Genomic DNA, 21,968 nt, shown 5'->3' with positions numbered 1-21,968 from the left:
TCTTGGAAACATATCCTATAACAACATTCTTCTGTGTAGTAACACAAAGCATTAAACTGGGAAGAAGGATATGCTTAGTTAATTGGGGGGGAGCTGTTAAAAAAAAGATTTCTTCCATTATATCTAATTAATAACAGAATAACAAGAGTTGGAAGGGAACTTGGAGGTCTTCTAGTCCAACTATCTGCTCAAAGAGGAAACCCTATACCAGGGGTAGGCAACCTTGGCTCTTTTATGACTCGTGGACTTCAACTCCCAGCATTCCTGAGCCAGCATGGTCATAAAAGAGCCAAGGTAGCCTACCCCTGCCCTATACCATTTCAGACAAATGCCTGAGCTGGTTTCATGCCGGTTTCCAGGCATCTGAACTTTGATCATGTGGCTGTTAGAATGATATGATAGTTGTAAATAAGTACCATTTGTAAAGTTACTTTCTGAGTGGCATTGTAACTTCGAACGGTCGCTAAACAAATGGTTGTAAGTTGAGGACTACCTGTATGCATTCAATTCTTTTCCTTACTTTGAATATGTTTTTAGTAGCTTGTTTCTGTCCTACTAGGTTGGTATGTTTTACTGTTCATGCAAGTGGTTATCATAAATAAAAAATCAGAATCTGGTGCCATTTTAAGAAAGCATTTTGTAAAACAAATATGTAATGGACAGTCGGTTTGACAATACCTAATTTCTCAGAATTTCCCTTTCCCGCTAGGTGCTGCAGATGGTACCTCTGAATCTCCAGCTTTAGTGGATGATAATGGCAGTGAAGAGGATTACGGCTATGAAGAACTCTGCCATGCCCACCCAAGGTACTTGCAGCCTGGAGGCGAGCAGCTAGCTGTCAGTGAGGTAAATTTCTAACTTTGGAATTTCCAGACATTGCAACTGAAAATGTGTAAAAAGTTTCACATTTTTGTCACTGCAGTGGCTACGGATCCTTACTTACCCTTTGGGTATAGCAAGATCTTTTTCTTTTAACAACATGTTTTTATTGCAGCTGATAAGTGATGGAAATGTGGTCTGTGCCGAGGCTCTCTGGGATCACGTGACCATGGATGATCAGGAATTAGCCTTCAAAGCTGGAGAAGTCATCCAAGTCCTTGAAGCTTCCAATAAAGATTGGTGGTGGGGAAGAAATGAAGACAAGGAAGCTTGGTTTCCAGCCAGTTTTGTCAGAGTAAGTGAAGCAAGATCTCTCTATTTTTCAAGCACTTGTTTATCCTTGGAGACCTGGTTAAATTCTATCCTGCATTCTTTCCCACCAAGACATCTAGGCTGCAGTGATTCGCTGGAGTATTTTTCATTTTTCAAGTTATTTCCATCTATTAAAATCATCACTGTCCTGCTCTTCCATTTCTTTCTGTTTGTTTTGTACTGTACTGTACATAGGAACAATCTTTCTTGAACTGAGCTCAATTCTTGGTGACATGGACATCTTTGTGTAATGTTATGACAATAATGCAAATGCATTTGCCATTGCCTTCGTCTGACGTGTTTTTTTCCCCAGCTTCCCAATCTAGTATAGAGACCTTATTTATTTATGTATTTGCTTATTTATTTGCTTATCTGTTTATTTCAAAAGACTTATATTGATGCTTATATTGTAGCAACAACTCCAGGTACTATACAGCTAAAACATTAGTGGCCCCCAAATTATAAAGTAAAATTATTGCACCTTGGGGCAGTATTCTTCCGTACATCATCATCTTGCTGGACTTTTGCCTTTTTCACTCCCATGCTTGCAAGAAGAGACAGCTCCTCAAGACCTTTCAGAAGACAAGGAGGTTGAATCTACCTGAACTCTGGGGAAAGGATGGAACAAAACTGCAGGGACAGTTTCAGAGGAGGCTCCCACTATACGATAATGTTTAAGGCAGCGGTCCCAAACTTTTCTGGCTTGGCAGACTGGTGGGGGGGGGAAGGAGGGTTCCGTGGAGTGGCAGGCATGCACGCGAGCATGTGCAACTCCATTTGTTCAAGTGGCAGACAAGTGCGCATGCGTGCCACCTGCACAAATGGAGCTGCTTGCGCGAATGACCACATGCATGAATGGAGCTGCACGTGCATGCGCTCTCACCTGCCACTTCTGCAGACTGGTTCCGAATGGGCCATGACCCAGTAGTGGGCTGTGGGCCGGGGACCCCTCGTTTAAGGGAAGGAACCTATCTGACCTAGTGGGATGGGCAAATATCCTCAGGAAGAGGCAGTCATGCAGGTAGCCTGGTCTCATGCCATTTAGGGCTCTAAAGGGGATACCCAACATCTTGAATTGCACTGGGAAAGAAACCAGAAACCAGTGTAGCTCACACAGCAGTGCTATAATATAGGGAAAATGTGGAGCACTAAGATCTACATCAATGCTGCATTCTGAATCAATTACAGCTTCTAGGCACTGGTCCAGCACCAGGATAGCATCACTTAGCCAGGGAAGGAGAGGTATTATTTGGTATCATCAGCATAGACAGAGACCAAAGTCAGCTTTGTTTTTTCATTCCCAAATTCTGTTTCCCTTATGTGCAGGCATTTAATCTTTCCAAATTGCTGATTCTGAAGAATATCATTTTTTCTTCTGCTTGCAGGAGAAAACCATTAATAAGTAATGATTTCAAAAAGCATATTGTAAAGGCTAAATAGGCAATATAAAGGCTAAGAGGTTCCACTGTTGACAGTTAAGCTGTTGTTAATTGAAATTATTCTTGAGATCACTTGTTGTATCTTTCTAATTAAAATGCAACCTCTCCATGCTGATTTTTAACTGGGAATATCTAAAACAACAGGTGGACAACCTGTCCAAAGCACAGGGAACTCCTACTCTATTTTATAGCCATGAAAGCCTCTAAAATTATTCTATGAAAATTTGAAATACAGATAATCCTTGATTTAAAACCATTCATTTAGTGACCATTCAAAATTACAGTGGCGCTGAAATAAGTGACTTATGACCATTTATCCCACTTATGGCCATTGAAGCATCTCCATGGTCATGGCCCGCGGGCCGGCAGTTTGACACCCCTGCTCTAAAGAGGGCATTCAGAAACAGGGTAGCACAATTGAAAAGGTCATACAATCCCCATCATGTTATTTGACATGGTTATTTGTAGGGAAACTTTGATAAAGATTGTAGAAATATGGTAATGGATGTGGGAAATAATCCTAAGTATACCTAGACAAGATATTTTAAAAATATCAAGTACATTGCCCTAATATTGACATTATATTTCTGGATTGATGTTGGATATAGGTGTACTTTTTCAATTCGGTTGTTTGACCTCCATTCTACTTTTCATTCCAGCTACGAGTCAATCAAGAAGAATCTGCAGAATACTCTAGTGGCCTCCAAAATGAAGAGCCAAATATAGATCCTGAAAGGCATCGCCAAAAAATAGCAGAAAACAAAGATCAGATGAGAACCAATGTAATTCAGGAAATAATGAACACAGAGAAGATTTATATCAAACATCTGAAAGACATCTGTGAGGTAAGCTATAAAATGATAATGTAACAAGGAAGAAGAAAAGAACCCAATGTTTGTCGTGAAGAGTCTATGAGCCGTCCAGAAAAGTGATGTGGTCCCTAATGAAAAGCAGCATCACAAAAACCCTTCTGACTGTTCCTTTCTTTTCCTGTGATGTGATTTAGGCTGATTCACACATCCACATTGCCCCAGTGCAAGTACGGGTTACAAGCCATATTATACTTCTATCTTTTTTTTTTTGCTCCTCAGACCACTGGGAAGGCCACCTTCCACTGTCTTTTCCTGGTACAGATCAAATTAGTGTTTGAGAAATTGTGATGGCCCAAGTGACAGAAATGGTTTATATATTTATTTAGCTCCTGGTCCATTGATGGACATTAGACAGGAAGGTATCAAGTACAAGGGTGAGTCAACTGGTTGAGTTTATGCAGAAATTCTGTCAATAGAAACCACAAAGCACAGTTTCCTGGCTTGGATGGGAGCTATAATGATGTAAGAGAAAATCCCAGCAAGGTTATCTGGTCCACACAGTCCAGGAAGAACACCAGCTCATTACTGTGGACAAAGTCATTTCCAGCAGATCAGTCCATCTGAGTCAGTCAACATAAGGCTGCAGTATGGAGAAAACAGAAAAACCGGAGAAAGTGACAGGAAAAGGCAACATGGGCAAAGAGAAGAAAGGAACTACAGCAGACATGTCAAACAAGGCCCGGGGGTCGGATGCGGCCCGCGAAGTGGTTTCATGTGGCCCGTGAAGCCATCCTGGAAACAGTGAGGGAATGGCCCCCGCTGCCTTGGCCTTGGCCCAGGCCAGCCGGGAGGGAGCCAATGTACAATTTTGTGGTGGCCATCTTGGCACTTGCCCTGGTGGACCATGCCTTGGCACTTGCCCTGGTCCCACCCCCTTCTGCCAGAGACCTTCAGATCTGGCCCACTCCTGCCCAGGCCCCCATAGGCCCCCTTGACACGAATGATGTAGAACTGGCCATGCCCACCCAGTAGGCCACACCCACTCCATCCACACCCACCTACTAGGCTGCACCCACTCTGGCCATACCCACCCGGGCCCCCCAGGGCAACCGCAATGCTGATGCGGCCCTCAGTGAAATTGAGTTTGACACCCCTGAACTACAGGTAGTCCTCAACGTATAACAGTTCATTTAGTGACTGTTCAAAGTTACAACGGCCCTGTTTTTCACAGTTACAACCTTTCTAGCATCCCGATGGTCATGTGATCAAAATTCAGATGCTTGGAACTAATTCATATTTATGACTGTTGCTGTGTCTCAAGATCATGTGATCACCTTTTGTGACCTTCCGACAAACAAAGTCAATGGGGAAGCCAGATTCACTTAACAACCGAGTTAACTAACTTATCAACCGCAGCAATTCACTTAACAACTGAGGCAAGAAAGTTTGTAAAATGGGACAAAATTCACTCAATAAATGTTTCACTTAACAATAGAAATTTGGGGCTCAATTGTAGTCTTAAGTCGAGGAGTACCTTTAATAAGTCAGTGCCATAATAACAAATATTTATTATAAAAAATTGAAAAAAATCTTTTTCTGTTTTACAGAATAAAGGTTGCTGGTGATCATGACTTCTATTGAATATTTTTGCTTTGTCTCAACTGACCCTGTGTCTATCAAAAGCTCTTCCGATCACTTTCCCAAGTGAAAGAGACACTGACTTGTTAAAAATATTTCCCCAACTTTGTTTTAAAAAGATACGGGAAGGCATTTGCTACTACTCAGACTATGGTGTGTGTTTTTCAGCAGAAAACCAAGTCATGAGCCTATTCCAGTATATTGCACTAGGTTTTCTTGCCATAGAAATATAATATAGATGTATGGGAGCAAATTGAAATGTGTTGTCCAGATGCCAAATTAAAACAGTTGTTACTTCCTTAAAGTAAATTAATTCTGTAATGCTGTAGAATTCAGTCCCTGTATATTGACTTTGAGTTGTGTAAAGTAATTGTTCCTTAGAAATTCTACAGAATGATTGCAGTAGACAAGTGAGGAAATGTTATGACTGAACTTCTTTTAGTATAAAGTGGTAGAGTGCTTACCTTCAATGTTTAGTTACCCTGATCAATATTAAGACCCTTTTCGGTTGGATTTCTTAGGGATACATTCGGCAATGTCGCAAACATACCGGAATGTTCACATCGGCCCAGCTAAGCACCATATTTGGAAATATTGAAGATATTTACAAATTCCAAAGAAAATTTTTGAAAGATCTAGAAAAGCAGTACAACAAAGAAGAGCCCCACTTAAGTGAAATAGGATCCTGCTTTCTTCAGCATGTAAGTTGGTTAAATATCCTCATTTGACTAAGTAGTAAAGAGCAAGAGAAAGGGAATTTGGTGAACTGGGGAAACCTGCAGTGAGGCAACACTGCAGAATCAGCATAATTCAATAAAAGTTATGTTTTCTGAAGAGGCAAAGGTCAGAATGAGGAGGCTGATTATACAGAAAGGGCCAGGACTTGGGGGTTTATAGTAAGTATATTTTAGGGCAGGGATGCCAAAACTACGCCCACCCCATTGCCGGCAATGGAAAAAAAGTTGTAATACGTCATGACACGTCACGTGACGTTGCGAGTTTGACACCCGTTTTAGGGGTTATATCAGTTTTTAGTGTTTCTCATTTCTAAATGTTAGAGAATTGTGCTGTAGATTTTCAGCAGTTTTAACCAGGGAGGCTGGAGCTGCACTAAGGGGCTTTGCTGCAGGGATTCATTCATTCCGGGTCCTGCATGCCTGACTGATTGCCAAGCTCAATTATTTATTTTGAGTCAGCTTTCTGAGAAACAGTCATATTGTTTCTGTGCCTTTTCAGGAAATCCAGGTGTCTTACATCCCTGTCCTCTCCCTTTCTTCAATTAGAAACAGCTGCAGGATTGCGAAAGCAATTTCTACAGCTTGCAGTTTATCTGCACCTTTAGTTTTCTCCTTCCAGCTGCGAGATATTTTAAAATTGTTTTTGTATTTTTGTTTTTTGATTTTAGCAAGAAGGATTTGCAATCTATTCTGAGTATTGTAACAATCACCCTGGAGCCTGCCTTGAGCTTTCCAAGCTGATGAAGCAGAGCAAGTACCGCCATTTTTTTGAAGCTTGTCGCCTCCTTCAGCAAATGATTGACATTGCCATTGATGGTTTCCTTCTCACTCCTGTTCAGAAAATCTGTAAATATCCCTTGCAGCTTGCTGAATTATTGAAGTACACCACTCAGGATCATAGGTAAGGCCTACTGGTTAGGTTTTTCTGTGGGAACGTTCCACATTCAGGTTAGCTTCTTTCCACTGACCAAGGATGCTTGCAGGATATGATCTAAAGCAGGGGTAGTCAACCTTGGCTCTTTTATGACTCGTGGACTTCAACTCCCAGAATTCCTGAGCCAACACAGCTGGCTCAGGAATTCTGGGAGTTGAAGTCCACGAGTCATAACAGAGCCAAGGTTGACTACCCCTGAAAAGGATATGATCAAATACTTATGAAAGCAGCCATGATGGGTGCAATAAACATTCCTCCTTTTTTCATGTCCATCACAAGCACACACATAAAAAAGGGAGACGTTCAATTGCACCCTTGCCTTTCAATTTTTCCAGAAGCACAGGCTTAAATTTGTATGTCCTCTTCATATACAATTCTTAGTGATCGTGAAAAGAAACTTCTAAACCATCTTGAGAAGTAGGTAAAATTGTTAAACTATGCTGAAATATAAATTATGTATTTTAGTTGAGAGCATTCAGTTAAATTGGACTGGAACACAGCACATGCAGTCCATGATATCCCTGGACATTATCCATGGAATTAAATTTTAAAGTGGAAATGGTTGGCTCTCGTAAAGTTTTTGGATAAGAATAACAAAATCCTATTAGATTTCGATCATTTTCCAGGAGACCTATCGAGATATTAGCATTTTTTGTACAGTGTGACAAGGGTGAGATTTGAAACAATTTTATAACCGTGTGGAGAGGGGATCCTCAACCTCTTAAAAACATAGTTGAGCTAGCCTTACACCGCCCTAGCCCGACACTTTCCAGATATGCTGGACTTACAACTCCCAGAATTTGCAGACAGCACTGTCAATTTTTGTGACAGGTTGAGGAGCTGAGACCCTTCTGGATATAGTTTTTGAATTACAACTTTTTGTAGCTCTCAGCCAGCATAGTCAGTGGGGTGGAATGTCGAGAGTTGTAGCTACTTACTAAGGTAGGAAAGATTGATTTAGAAGATGAACCAATCAGTTCTCCACACCTCACTGAACTGTTTTCTAATTCTCTCAAACTGAATGAAAATTACTAGTGTGAAAGAAAGTGATCTGTTGGATGATAAACTATGATTCAGAGCTTTAATACTTTTTGATTACTTAAGATGTCTGTTATAAGTTCTGCTATTCTGAATGGACTGAAAGTGCATGGACTGCGTAATCAAATAAAGAGGAACTTTACTTGCTTTACTTGCTTGATATCCAACTTTTCACCCTAGAGCTCTAAAGATAGGCTGGATGACAGCTCCCATCACACACCCATGACTTTCAAACTACATGACTGTGCATCCCTCTTGTAATCCTATACCCTTGCAACAGTATAAATCACCCACCTCCTACATGCACGTTGCAGGCTGATGAAAAAAGGAAATGTAGTCTAACACAAACTAACTTCTTCCTAGATTTCTTTGAGCCACTCAGTACCTCTCAACACATTCTATCTCACCATTAGAATGAACATAAAAGTCGGTAACTATGTAAGGAGAGAGTTGTAATTCAGAGACAAGGTCAGTCCTAGGTATACCCTAGTACTAGCTCTGTTATTATTTTAATTGGAACAATCTGCTTAAGAGCCTAGGGAATTGTTATCAGAGCTACAGAGGTCTATAACCTTTTCAGTCACTGAACCTTCTCGCTTTTTTTAAAAAATTGCTAGTGAGATTTTAGCACCCTTATCTAGGAGTCATGCAAGAACTCACAAGACCTCAGTGTTCCCATATAAGCTCATGAAATCTGATTTGAAAATGGTGGGATCGTGTGAGTTTAATAATCGTGGAAGATTTTGAATGTTACATTTTTATTTAATGTATTGGTCTTTCAGTGCTTTCTAGGAATGTTGTAAATGGTTTGGCAATTTTGCTGGCCCCCTGGCCTGTGGGTCACTTCTCTAAAAGGAATGAGAGGAAAATGGCAAATTTGCACTGTTTGAAGTATCCATAGCAGCAGTTGAGAAGCTCAGTTTATGGTCTTTTCAGTTAATTGCAAACATGTACTTGTTGAAATCATACTGTCTTTTTACGGGACTGTTATCATGCTAGAGGTTTCTTAGATGAATCATGCCAGAAGTACCGTAGGGGTTGTTTGGAACATCTTTTCTAAATTTAAAGGTGGTTTCAAAAATTGCTCCACAGGCAGTCTGTTTTTTCCAACAAGACTGAAAGCTCTAATTTCCATTGTAAAAGTGCTCAGACAATGAGGCAATTAAGTGTGGGGTTCATTTTTTTAAAAAAACCACAGTTAATATGCAACCTGGACAGGAAGTTGCGCTGGTTATCTTATGCACCCTTTTTGGATATAAATCCCTTTCAACTGCAGCTACACTCCAGATAGATAGGAGTGTGGGAGATATTTGTTGTCTTGATTTCTCCTTTTCCCACTTTGTTCTTTGGGATTAATGCAGGGCTGTCTTGGAGATTCTGAAAAGATTTGTACAGCTTTATACAGAAAAGGCTCCAGCCTTCCTTTTATCTGAGCTGCCCTGCCTAACAAAGGGGTTGCTGTTAGAGCCATTGTCTCTGTTCAGTGGGAAGAATCCATCATGGTACTTGTAGAAATGGAGTCTCCTGCCACTCTCCCCACTGCCCATAAATGTCTGTGTGAATGTGTGTCAGAGAAGATGCTAAAGAGACTTTAGATTGTTTCCTATATGTGTGGCATTTTGTAAGGCTATTAAGACATTGCTGTTTCAGCAACCTTTTGGAATTTGGCAGATAGGATAATTCCCTCTTGTAGGAGAATGCTTAATGCGATGTATTTATGGGGTATTACAATTATTTTTTTTCCCTTTATTAGACTGATCATTCTTGTGGTTTTTGCTATTGTTTTGACTTTGTCTTTTTTGGCTTTATTACTGAATCAGGTAGTATAAACTGCTCAGGGTCACTTTTTTTTAATTAAAGTAGGATATTAATCTAGTAAATGAATAAGATGCATCCTCTGCAGGGATTGACCAGTATCTTTCTTTCTTTGACAGTGACTATAACAATATCAAGGCAGCATACGAAGCCATGAAGAACGTAGCTTGCCTCATCAATGAACGCAAACGAAGGCTAGAAAGCATAGACAAGATTGCTCGCTGGCAAGTCTCCATTGTCAGTTGGGAGGTGAGGGAACATTGCCAGGCATTTTTCAAGCTTGAAGACCCAGGGTTTCTCCCCACTGTTTCAAGGGGTGTTTTCTTATTTTGTGCTGCTTCCACTGTAAAAAGGTGGTTGTTGATTTCCATTGTGGTGATTATGATTTACTTCAAATAATTTATTAATTTATTTCACTTTTATTTTTCTCAATGATTCATCAAGTGGCTGATGTCCTAAAAACTCAACAACTCAGCTGCACCAAATTGTTTTTGCTTCTCCTTCAAAAGGCTTAAAAAAAATCTGAAGAACAGCAGAATCATTCTAAACCAAGAAGCAATGTTAGAAATCACTGAACTCAATTATTTACTTACTTGGGGATTTTACAGAGATTTTTGTAGCAGCTGGGTGATCATTTAGTTGTATACTTGAAATTGAGAAGAGGTGAAGTTGGAGTCAATATAGGTTTTTCTTTTTCCTGAATACTGGTTAGTTTTTCTTCACACTCTAGCATTTTGAGGGTATAATCTGTGCAAAGGAGAGGCATTTTTACTTAACTGGGCTCTCCTGGTTTTTGGTTATTTTTGTAAAACTGCTGCAAGTAATCTCATTGAACTGGGATTGGCAACTTGGGGGGGATTTTTTTAAAAGGTTCCATTTTTTGAGAGATTTTGGCAATCATAGTCCATGATCTGGGAGATTGGGGCACTATTTAAGAGTATAATAAAATCCTTGAATCCTTAGGTACCTTTCTGATAACCCTTGTATTGGAGAGATAATTTGGTTTAAATCTAAAATCCAATACAATCATGTATATTTAGGTTCAGAATTCAGTAAACATTTGAATCAGCCTGTTTAATTCTGTTTTGGAGTGGCCAACTACCATTTAGGGCCTCTGCACATATTGCTATAACTAAAAACAGGGTCATAAGCACGACCACAAACTTTGAAACAGAGAAAAAGAGATAGAGGCAAAGACCACGTTCTTCAGTAGAAAAAAATCCCTATGGAATTTTTATTTTAAAAAATTAATGGAAATACAAATTTTGAAAGGGAAAGGTAAGGAAAGTAATGTATTAAGTATGTGAGAAAAAGTCCAAAAAGTGAAATAGAAAAGACAAAGAAAGACAAGAAAAGAAGCTACTGCAATTACAAGTACATTTATATTTTATTCTCTTTTTCTCTAGGGTTAAAAGACATAAGCTTTTATGACTAAACTTAGGCCTTTCAATAAAAGTATTAGTCTGAAAAAGTGCTACTGAAGTCTTGATTTTTGTGTAGCCTAGACTTCACAGCTCTTTTCTTAAGCGACTTAAACAATGTTTTAGTGACTTTAAGATAGTAGCTCCAGGTGAATAACAGGAGAAAAGCTTATTTATTCTCTTTTTCTCTAGGGTTAAAAGGCATAAGCTTTTATGACTAAACTTAGGCCTTTCAATAAAAGTATTAGTCTGAAAAAGTGCTACTGAAGTCTTGATTTTTGTGTAGCCTAGACTTCACAGCTCTTTTCTTAAGCGACTTAAACAATGTTTTAGTGACTTTAAGATAGTAGCTCCAGGTGAATAACAGGAGAAAAGCTTATTTCCTGCCAAACACTCTAGAGCAGAGGTCTTCAAACTTGGCCCTTTTATGACTTATAGTCTTCAACTCCCAGAATTCCTCAGCTAGAGTATTGCCACAAGGGTCTCTGACAGGGATAGATATTGTCTGTGGCTGTTGTTCACCAAGAAATAATCTTCAATATTTATGTACGCAACAGACCATTCCACTGGCTTAACTGGAGTTGGGGAGGAGAGACAAATGAACCTCCTGTCAGGGATCTATTGATGATAGTTAACATAGGTAACATCTAGCTCTAATATTTTAAATTGGGGTTGGGGTGGAGTGGGATGTCTTCCTCATTCTGGTAAGGGAAGATTTTGCTACATTTACTGGCATAGGTATAAAAAACGTGTGGCAAGCAGTTCAGGCTTGGTGGTTACCATATTGGAGACTAAAGATTAATAGATTAATATTAAAGATTAATAGAAGCATGAATTATTTATCTATCTAACCAGTGCTTTTTTTCTAAAAAAAAAAAAAAAAGGTGCCAGAACTCACACACATCATACAACCCGCCTTGCCTACCCTATAAGGTTCCATCCAACAAAGGTGCTGGAACTCCGTTCTGGGCATTCTATGAGGAAAAAAAGCCCTGTATCTAACATCATTCATGGTGCTAATAAAGTAAAATTTGCTATCTCCTTTTCTTTTTCTTTTTTACAAATGCTTTAGGGGCAAGACATCTTAGGCAAAAGCTCTGAATTAATCCACTCAGGAGAATTGACCAAAATCTCCAAACAAGGCAAAAGTCAGCAAAGAACATTCTTTCTTTTTGACCATCAGCTTGTGTTCTGTAAGAAGGATTTATTGAGAAGGGACATGTTGTATTACAAAGGCCGGATGGACATGGACGAAATGGAGGTGGTAGATGTTGAGGATGGCAAAGACAAAGACTTTAATATCTCTGTAAAAAATGCTTTCAAAATTGTAAATAATGCTACAGAAGAAGTTCACCTATTTTGTGGGAAAAAGCCAGGTGATAAAAAAAAGTGGCTGGAGGCTTGTATAAATGAGAGGAGACGAGTGCAAGAAGACAAAGAAATGGGTAAGTATTATCTTTTGCTAAGTGAAAACTTTAGAGTGGAAATTTGGAATATTTTCCCATTGCATAGTCTCTCCCACCGGCCTCGTTGCCTACCTCCCCAAATCAGCAAAACTATATTGAAAATGTTCATGATGTAACCCAAATGTTGTGAGATTGTAGCATGTAAAATTTCATGATTTTTTTAAATTCAATTTGATTGTGATTAAATGCATTTGTGGTTAGAGTCGTTCCATCAATGGGCTGGAAGGATTGCATTACCGATTTTTTTTAATTAAAGCCAAGGTGCAATATTTTGTTTATTTCTGATGTGGTTTTGGTATCAACGGACTCAATACCCAGAATTGGGTGGTTAATTTTAAATAATGATCAACTTTTAAATATGTTGTTAAGTACTGTTATGACTGAAAGGGGCAAATCCAGATTCTCAGGAATAATTCCTTGTGATTTCCACTTATCTACTTCATTTTGGTAGAACTGTTCTGGAATGACAAATCTGCATTATTCTGAATCAAACCATTTGTCCATTTTCTCAGTATTCTCTACACTCAATGGTAATGGCTTGTTTACCTTTTTCAGAAGTTATGATATCCTTGCAGAGATGTTGAGAATTGAAACTGAGCTTTTCTATGTATAAAGTCTGCACTCTGTTATTAAATTGTGATGCATCTCCTCTTTTGAAATTAGATTGTTACTCAGTGATGCTTTTATTGAACTTAGCTTTAACAACATATTACAATCTCATTCTTGAAATAGCATTAAAATTTCTATCATTTATCCTTCAAACATAGGAATGGAAATCTCAGAAAACCAAAAGAAGCAAGCAATGCAAAATGCACGGAAGTCAAGAAATGGAAAAATGAAAGGTGAATATTTAAAGCATCTTCCCCCACCATGACCAAAGACTGGTTCACCCAAGATAGCTTTCCTTTCAGATGAATAATCTTGTTTTCTTGGGTATTAAGGATATAAGGAAGTGGCACATAGACTAGGCCAGTGGTGGCGAACCTTTTAGAGACCGAGTGCCCAAACTGCAACACAAAACCCACCTATGCATCGCCGGGTGCCAAGTGGGCGTGGCTACTGAGTGGGCGTGGCCACCGAGCTGTCAATTCGTGCTTGCTCACTGTCCGCTCCGACTCGTGCTCGCTCTCAAGCTGCCTGCAGCAAATGCTGCTTCCGCAGAAAGTTGCTCCTTTTATAGCCTCTCGCCTATTCCCAGACTGCGCATGCGCAGAGAGGAGGAGGGAGCAACTCAGCCCAGCAATGGCTCGCGTGCCACCAGAGACGGCTCCGCGTGCCACCTGTGGCACACGTGCCATAGGTTCGCCACCACGGGACTAGGCAGTATAGATGCAACGGGTTAGATTTTCCTATGCTTTACTAGCTGGATATTGGCAAGATATCACTCCTGGCTGTTAATCCATATGTATCATTGTCTTCATAAGTACATGACTGTAGATATAGGGAGTCCCTGGTAATAGAACAGGATGATGAACCTATGATATATATAGTGTTGAACTATGACTCCCAGAACCCATTCACTGTATTAGTTAATATGTTTCATTTTCTAGGTTTACACAATAATTTAATCATAAACTAGCACACTCTGTTTACATAATACACACAAAAGAAATTAACAATGGTTAAACAAGTTATATGAATACATTTTGTCTTTAAAAGATTTGGTTAAACATGCTGTTTGGATCAACTTCTTTTTGGATCCTGCTCTCTGAATCAGCCAGGTGTGTAGTTGCAGGAAAACTAGAGTATCACAGCAATGGTGTCTAAAAAAACATGCTATTTGAGGTAGGAGAAGGACTGCTGCTTGAGTAGAAAAGAACATCTCCCAGTTTCCCTTCTTCTGTTGCCCTATTACCCCACCAGCTTTTTCTCTGTCTGTTGTATACTCCCATTCTTAACACTTATAATGAGTAAACTGTTTTGGACAGCAAAGGGAGTTGGCTCCAATTTACCATGCATCCTGTTTGGTCCTTGTAATTTTGCCTAATGGTGAAACTGCCCCTGGCCTCAGATTCCTATTTCCTGATGTATGGCAAAAAGGGTCATGTGAATAGGTCCTGAATTATAATCTTTGGATATTGTTTTCCTTCTACAGGTGTCAGCTATAATGGATGCCCAGTGCCACCGCCACACCAGAGTTTGCATCCTATCCATCAGCGTCATGTTACAGTGCCCACTAGTATTCCACAGCAGCAGGTGTTTGCCCTAGCAGAACCAAAGCGGAAACCATCCCTTTTCTGGCACACTTTTAACAAACTGACGCCATTTAAGAAATGAACAGCCCAACATCCATGGCCTGAGAGGCCATCTGGAAAAGGGGAACAATTTACCAGCAAAGCTTTTGTTGGTCCAGTTGGAAAACATGGATTCTGCCCTGGATAGAAGATATGGGTTGATTTCTGATTTTCCACCATAACCTTCATTGAGCAACATGAAGAAGACATGGTTTATTGAAGGAGAAAGTGAATGATCTGAAATGGATGTGGTCCTGAATCAATAAACAGACCGATGGGAGAGTTACCACTTGACCACAGTAGCAAATTGCTGCTATCTCAGAAAAGGGCATGTGCATAAGTCATCCTTGTACCAAAGGAATGGTTCAAAACTTTTAAGTCATTTTGACAGGCTTAATAGTGAATGGATTGACCAAATTTAAAAACAGGAAGGATAGTTTCTCTGCCTTTGTGCAGAATTTGGCAAAGGGTGGTCTCATCCTTCCTATAGCTCTTACATCATCAAGTTGTTGGTACTGACAAAACTGCTTAATTCTTCCTATTTGTCTTTGTTTGCTGTGTTGTTCTGTTAAGTGAGACTTAGACTTCCTCCAAGGCACATTCATGGCAAAAGGAAGAAAATGTGAACTCGGTATCATAAATATATGAACATGTATTTTTATATGAAGAAAGTCCCCCTTGGACTCAGGGTGGAATCATACCAAAAACGGTATTTTGCTGTATACATTATCTGTTCATCAAGAAATGGATTTCATTTTGTTATCTCTGGCTCTTGAGTCCATGAAAATTACATCATTGGTTTCCAGTATGCCTGCTTGTACTTTATGAAAAATTGAAAGTGTTTTTTTTTATTTTAGGAGTGCCTTAAATGGCATCAGTGTGGCTATACAAAAATAAGGATATGAAAAAAGAACCTGAGAGAGTTTTTACTCAATCCCATAAATATATTCATTCCATCTGGTTTGCAGGTTTCTGACAAAAATGACTTTAAACAAGTTCCAACATGATCTTTTTATGTGGTTGCTCTTATGTGCATCAGACAAGCCAGAAAAGGCTTAGGAATTATTTGTTTGGCATTCTGTTAAGAGTATCCAACACTAGGACCATCTGGTGACATTAGAAATGAATTTTGATTAAACTTGATTAGAAACATGGCCTATTTATAGACTATTAAAATGATATGTCCTTGTTTTGATTTGGTTTGTTCTCTTCTGTGAAATGAAATTGATTTTTAACATGGGGTTTCTAAAAATACCCTCCCTCGGGACAACTGCCATAAATTAGGGTTTATGGCATGCTATTGGTCACCCTCTTACATTGCTAATGCTTATAGTAAAACACTGGATATTGAAAATCCTAAGCCATAATGGGTGTGTTCAATTTAATCTGTTACAGCCTCTGCAGTTTGTAAACCATGGCTCATGGCTCAGTTTGTAAACCATGACTCAATAAACCATGGTTAACAAAACTATAGCTCAGAGTATTTCATAAACAACTTATGACAACGAAAACAAATTCAGGGATTTTTATATTATTTTCGTTACAAAGATAGGTTGGACTATAATTTCTTAGCCAGCTTGACCCAAAAGAAAGGCTAAACTGTATGAAGTGCTATGGCTTCAACTAGATAAGGTAAAATGTAAAACACATATATGAGTCATCCCTCAATAGAAATTTAGAAAGTAAACCATTTTGATTTCATCAGAACTTACTTTTGAGCAGCTATAGCTAGGAGAGGTTGCCATCCAGCTAAACTGCAACACTTTTCAGTCTCTACTTCAACAGACATGCTTCAGTATTAAAGATTGAACTTAGGGAGATTCAGTAGTTCCAAAGTTTGACTTCATTGTGCTGTGGTATATCCATATAGGAGACACAGTGGCTCAGTGGTTAAAGATGTTGAGCTTGTCAGCTGGAAAGCTAACAGCCCGGGTTTGAGACCCGAGTGCCGTGTGGCAGGGTGAGCTCCTGTTACTTACTCCAGCTCCTGCCGATCTTGCAGTTCGAAAGCCTGCAAATGTGAGTAGATAAATAGGTACCACTTCAGTGGGAAGGTAACAGTGTTTCATGTGCCTCGGCATATAGTCATGCTGGCTATATGACCACAGAAATGTCTTCGGACAATGCTGGCTCCTTTGGCCAAGAAACGGAGATGAGCGCCGTGCCCTAGAGTCAGACCCAACTGGACAATTACCTTTATGTATATATAAGCACACACATATGGTGTTATAATGATTTTTAACGATTGGCAGCTTCAGCAATAGACAATAAAAACTCTCTGATATAATGAAAATGCTAACGAAAGATGCATCCTGATTAGCTCTGACTGATTTTATGAATATATTGAAAAGAATTGGTGCATCTTCATTTTTAATACACATTCAAATGTCTTTACTAACAAGAATGTTTAAATATGAAAAGATAGTTTTAATAACAAGGATGCTACATATGCCTCAGTACATAGCATAACATATCCTTCAAAACAGGCCTTCTCCCCTTCAGGTATGCTGGATTTTGAGTCTAATTCCAAAATAGCAGTGGCACTGGATTAGGGAAACTGAAATTTTAATTCACCTGCAAAACACTCAGCTGGGGGGACGATGCCTGAAAATAGTTTTCATGTTCAGTTGTTCATTGTGTTGTTCACACTTGCTTTTGATATCAGCCTTCCCCCCCAGGTATTAATTTTTTTTTAAAAAAATGCAGTAGTGATCTCCAGTTTATTATCTTCTTAGTTGCCTATTCGGTTTGAACAGCCATATGTTTTGCAAGAATAAGTACTGAATGAGTGCACAAGATGAAATGGTTATGCAAGGCAATTTGAATTTGTCTTGTATCATTCAGAATAACAGAGTTGGAAGGGACCTTGGAGGTCTTCCTCAAGCAGGAAACCCTAGACCATCTCAAACAAATGGCTGTCCAATCTCTTTTTAAAAACCTCCAATGTTGGAGCACCCACAACTTCTGAAGGGAAGTCATTCCATTGATTAATTGTCCCCGCTGTCAGGAAAGTTCTCATTAGTTCTAGGTTGGTTCTCCCCTTAATTAGTTTCCATACATTTTGGCCAGCTAGATCCACCTCCTATTCAATGCATGATCTCCAAAAACACTTTTGACTGATGGCTGTCCAACTGCAGTCTGGAAACCCCAGTGAAGGGGAACATGCCTAATGAGAAATTATATCCCTCTTTGTCACATATAAACCATCTTAATAACTTGGCATGCTCTCTTAAAATGAAAACTTTTTTAAAATTTGAAAAATTCATATTTTTAAAATGTGCCCCTAAAATTGTGTCTAATAATTGGGACTTATAACAAAAGACAATAGTATATTTTAGATGGCTCACCAAACATTTCTGATTTGGGGCTCACTATGCTAAAATAATTTTTGTTGTAGCTGAGCTCTTTAGGGGGTATGGCTGGGATGAGATGATGTCATCAGAAGACATATGGATTTTTTTTTATCATTTTGGCAGGTTGAAAATTGGGCAAAAGTTTTCTTAATAGATGCATTAAGCGTGTTGGAAGTGTTATATATCTACTTCCTTTTATTTACCACCAAATATCAAAAAGTCGCAGAATTTTACTTGTGGTTTGCAGCCACACTTCAGTACTCTTAATTTTTAGAATACGAGGCATAGGTTTTCTACCTCTAATCATAATATCAAAATAGCCATATTTTTCTCCAGGAAGACCTCCCCTTTTCACTTTTTCCTATTTCCACCCCAGAAAGATCTGTTAAAAGTCCTCTTTACACTGTTTAGATCAGGGGTCTCAAACTGATGGCCTGTGGGCCAGATACATCACGCGCAGGCCACGCCCACCCCGGCTCCACAAAGGCAAAAAAACATTGTGATGCATCATGTGATGCGATCAAGACCTGTGGTTTAGATGGAGAGACTGCTATTTATAATTACAGGAAGAGACCACCATTACTGTTGGTACTCTCTTTTAGTTCAGTATGAGAAGTAGTGAGGGATATCTGCTATTTTGTCTAGACAAAAGAGAGGATTAAAACAACATCCTCTATTCTCTGCATGTTCCCAGTTCCTTTTCCAGTAAACACTGTAGATTTAGTGGTTGAAATGAATAGAATTCTTCAAATTTGTTTGCAGATGCACTGATAACTATGTTACATTCTTCAGAAAATCCTCAAATGTTACAGAGAGGGAAATTATACCGTTCATATTATGAAAGATTAAGGCTGTATTCAACATTTTGCTTGGCAAACTGTTTTTGTTAATAGTCTGTTAGCTATCTTTTTGCAGCCTAATTGTGTACTCTGAAGGAAAAGCTTTTGCACCTTGCAAGAGTATTTGAAGAGAGAAAATTATTAGGCTTTTTCAATATTAACAATCATTTGGTCTGGAATACTACAAAGATCTGATAGGAATGATCACAGTTTAGATTACTACAAGAACTCTTGTAAGCTATTTATCCTAACAAATTAAGTGCCTAACATTTCCTGGGTAATATTTTATCATCTTCAGCTGATTAAGTTCTGAAAAGCCAAGTCAAAGTTAGTATTTTTCTACTTTTCACCGGATCCCTTTCCCAAAACATAAGAATTTCTACATTTTTTCCCAGAAATTTCAATTTTCTTACATTTAAAAACCCTGATTTCAAAAATGTACTGCTAACGGTACACAACTCTCATTTCAGAAACAAAGGCAAAATGGACATGCAAAGTTAACTAAACCTGGCCTACCTGGAAATTAAACTACATTTCAGAATGTTGTGCTTCCAATTGATCATAAACTTGGCTTGATAAGAACTTCAAATTTTAAATAGTATAATTGATTTTAAAGCTGTACCAATTCCACCCTACATTCAGAAAAGTGGATAACTGGTTGTTGAATTTGATTGTTGCTTGGTTTAACTTCTTAGATTCCTTCCAAAGTCTTTGCCACAAAATATTGTAAAAAACAAAGTTGAATACCCAGCATCCATGATTTTAAATTTCTCATATTAAATGCTGTGCAAACCTGGAGTCCCAGATTTTGTAGGATCAATTTCTATTATTCAGGACAGTAGCCATGCTGGTTGGGTATCGACAACATCTGGAAAGTTACTGGTATGAAGACTGAAGGCCATTTTTACACAGCCTCTTTAAACTCTAGATTAATAAGAGTTCTCCTTGTGTGAATAAACTAAAAAACAGAAAACTCCATCCTGCTTCTCTTGAGAAAGAGAAGTGTCAAATTCTGAATCCTTGATTCATTAATAATTTATATTTTAACAAGAAAGGTGAACAATATTTCAAATTCAAAATATGTCTTAAGTTCAAATGGCTTGTTCTGATTTATGGAAGTTTCCCAGGCTGATCTGGCTATCCTGGAAGTGTCTTGGATTCAAAATGGGACTGTTTCAAGTTTAGAACACCACAGAATAGTCAAAACAGCATTGGAATATTTCTGGAACTGGCTGGAACAGTTCTCTTAAACTAAAAATCATTTCAAACTCAGAATGGAAGATGTTGAGCTCAAAACACTTAATGCACCAATACTTTCTTAAAATAAGTTAACTAGAGGTTATATTCTCATGAACTAAACTGAAAAGCTTGGCTAGTATTACTATACAATCTATTGCTGGCTCAGGAATTCTGGGAGTTGAAGTCCACGAGTCATAAAAGAACCAAGGTTGCCTACCCCTGATCTATTGTCATATTATTCCACCTTGGACAGCTCTTAAGTGTTATGCAAAACAGATATCCTTTGGATTTCAGAAACCAGAATTTCTAACTTAAAATAAACCTTGACTATAAAAGTTGTATTAGTGAAGAAGTTAGTTGAAATTTTGTCGGAGGGCGCTTTTTAAATAATAATAATAATAATAGTATTTTAGATGTTAACTTGGAGCTCTAGCCAAAGGAACTTAGCCATAATAAAACAATATTGTTATCAATTGCTTTTTTTTCTGTGTACATGAGATTTCTTTGTAATGAATGCATTCTGAAAAAAAATAAATTTAAACTGTTAATATGTATACAAAGTATTCAGCTTGTACTGTATATTTTATTTTGCAAGTTTTCTGTGACTTTTTTCTTTCATACAGTTTGTTTTCTGCATCCATGTAGGTAATCCTTGACTTAACAATCAATTGTTTAGTGACCATTTGATGTTACAATGGCACTGAAAAACCTATGGACTTATGACCATTTTTCACAATTACGACCACTGCAGCATCCCCATGGTCACATGATCAAAACTCAAACGCTTGGCAACTGGCATGTATTTATGAAAGTTGTAGAGTCCCAGGATCATATAGTCATCTTTTGCAATCTTTGACAAGCAGAGGCAATGGGGAAGCCAGATTCACTTACCAACGGTGTTATTAACAACTTCAATGATTCACTTAACAACTATGGCAAGAAAAGTCATAAAATGGGGCAAAACTCACTCAACAATTGTTTTGCTTAGCAATGGGAATTTTGGGCTTGGTTCTGGTCATGAGTCAAGCACTACCCATATTTGTTTCAGCCATAGAGCATGTCTTTGTTTTCAAAAGGCTGTGGAAGCTGAAATTCAATGTGTGTATATGGTCCCTTTAGCCTGCTATGTATTTGCTGTAATCCCTCTGGCTAGATTTATCTGCATTAATATGTTATATCAAATGTATTTTCCTGCAATGTATATAGAAATGTACATTCCTTTTATCTTCTTCTAACTTTATATTTTAATGTGCACATTTACCAGCAGTGTCTTATATAAATGTTACTATACAGTTTATTTTTTTGTGTGTGATTTTTCACAGTGCATAAAGTGAAAATTTAAAAATGAAGTTTATAGACAGCAAAAAGAAAGTGTTTTTATTTATTTGGCCTACTTCTGTTTTTTAAAAAAACTTTTAAGAATGTTCTCAATTTTCATAGAAATGCATAGTGCATAAACATTAAGTGCCTTGTTTGCCATGTTCAACTCAAATGAAGGGGCACATATTCTGCATTCTACATTAATATTGCTATAGTCACATGTTATATGATCATAATCGCTTTTGCCTAAATACGACCTGTAAATCCCAGCATGTGCTCTATATTATGATCTGCAACTTAATGGGTTTTGTGAATTCAGCCAACTGTATTGTTTGATAAATTACACTAAAACTGTATGTGTATGTGTCAAAGTGACTAAGGGAGGGGAACAGTTTGAATTTTCACTAAAATTACTCCTTTGTCATCAGCCTAATACTTAACACCAAGAAATAATTTCACCACTACTAATTTGCACGAAAGGCATTGCTTCCT

At 38.3% G+C, this 21,968-nt stretch overlaps 1 protein-coding gene across 1 annotated transcript in view; it reads left to right on the top strand.

Annotated features, from left to right (window-relative positions):
• SPATA13 (spermatogenesis associated 13) overlaps positions 1 to 15,154 on the top strand; it is a 42,607-nt gene extending 27,453 nt beyond the window's left edge. Inside the window, exons 5-13 of the mRNA XM_015817035.1 lie at positions 710 to 846; positions 995 to 1,174; positions 3,290 to 3,475; positions 5,602 to 5,781; positions 6,486 to 6,718; positions 9,724 to 9,853; positions 12,098 to 12,470; positions 13,259 to 13,333; positions 14,587 to 15,154. Coding sequence (XP_015672521.1) covers positions 710 to 846; positions 995 to 1,174; positions 3,290 to 3,475; positions 5,602 to 5,781; positions 6,486 to 6,718; positions 9,724 to 9,853; positions 12,098 to 12,470; positions 13,259 to 13,333; positions 14,587 to 14,768 — 1,676 coding nt within the window. The 3' untranslated portion in view covers positions 14,769 to 15,154. The remainder of the gene's footprint in view (positions 1 to 709; positions 847 to 994; positions 1,175 to 3,289; positions 3,476 to 5,601; positions 5,782 to 6,485; positions 6,719 to 9,723; positions 9,854 to 12,097; positions 12,471 to 13,258; positions 13,334 to 14,586) is intronic.
• Positions 15,155 to 21,968: the final 6,814 nt, after the last annotated feature.

Source organism: Protobothrops mucrosquamatus, unplaced genomic scaffold, assembly GCF_001527695.2.
Source record: "Protobothrops mucrosquamatus isolate PMUCROS unplaced genomic scaffold, P.Mucros_1.0 scaffold549, whole genome shotgun sequence".
NCBI classification, from domain to species: domain Eukaryota; kingdom Metazoa; phylum Chordata; class Lepidosauria; order Squamata; family Viperidae; genus Protobothrops; species Protobothrops mucrosquamatus.
The sequence above is the reverse complement of the archived record's forward strand: the minus strand, read 5'-3'. Positions and strand labels throughout refer to the sequence as shown.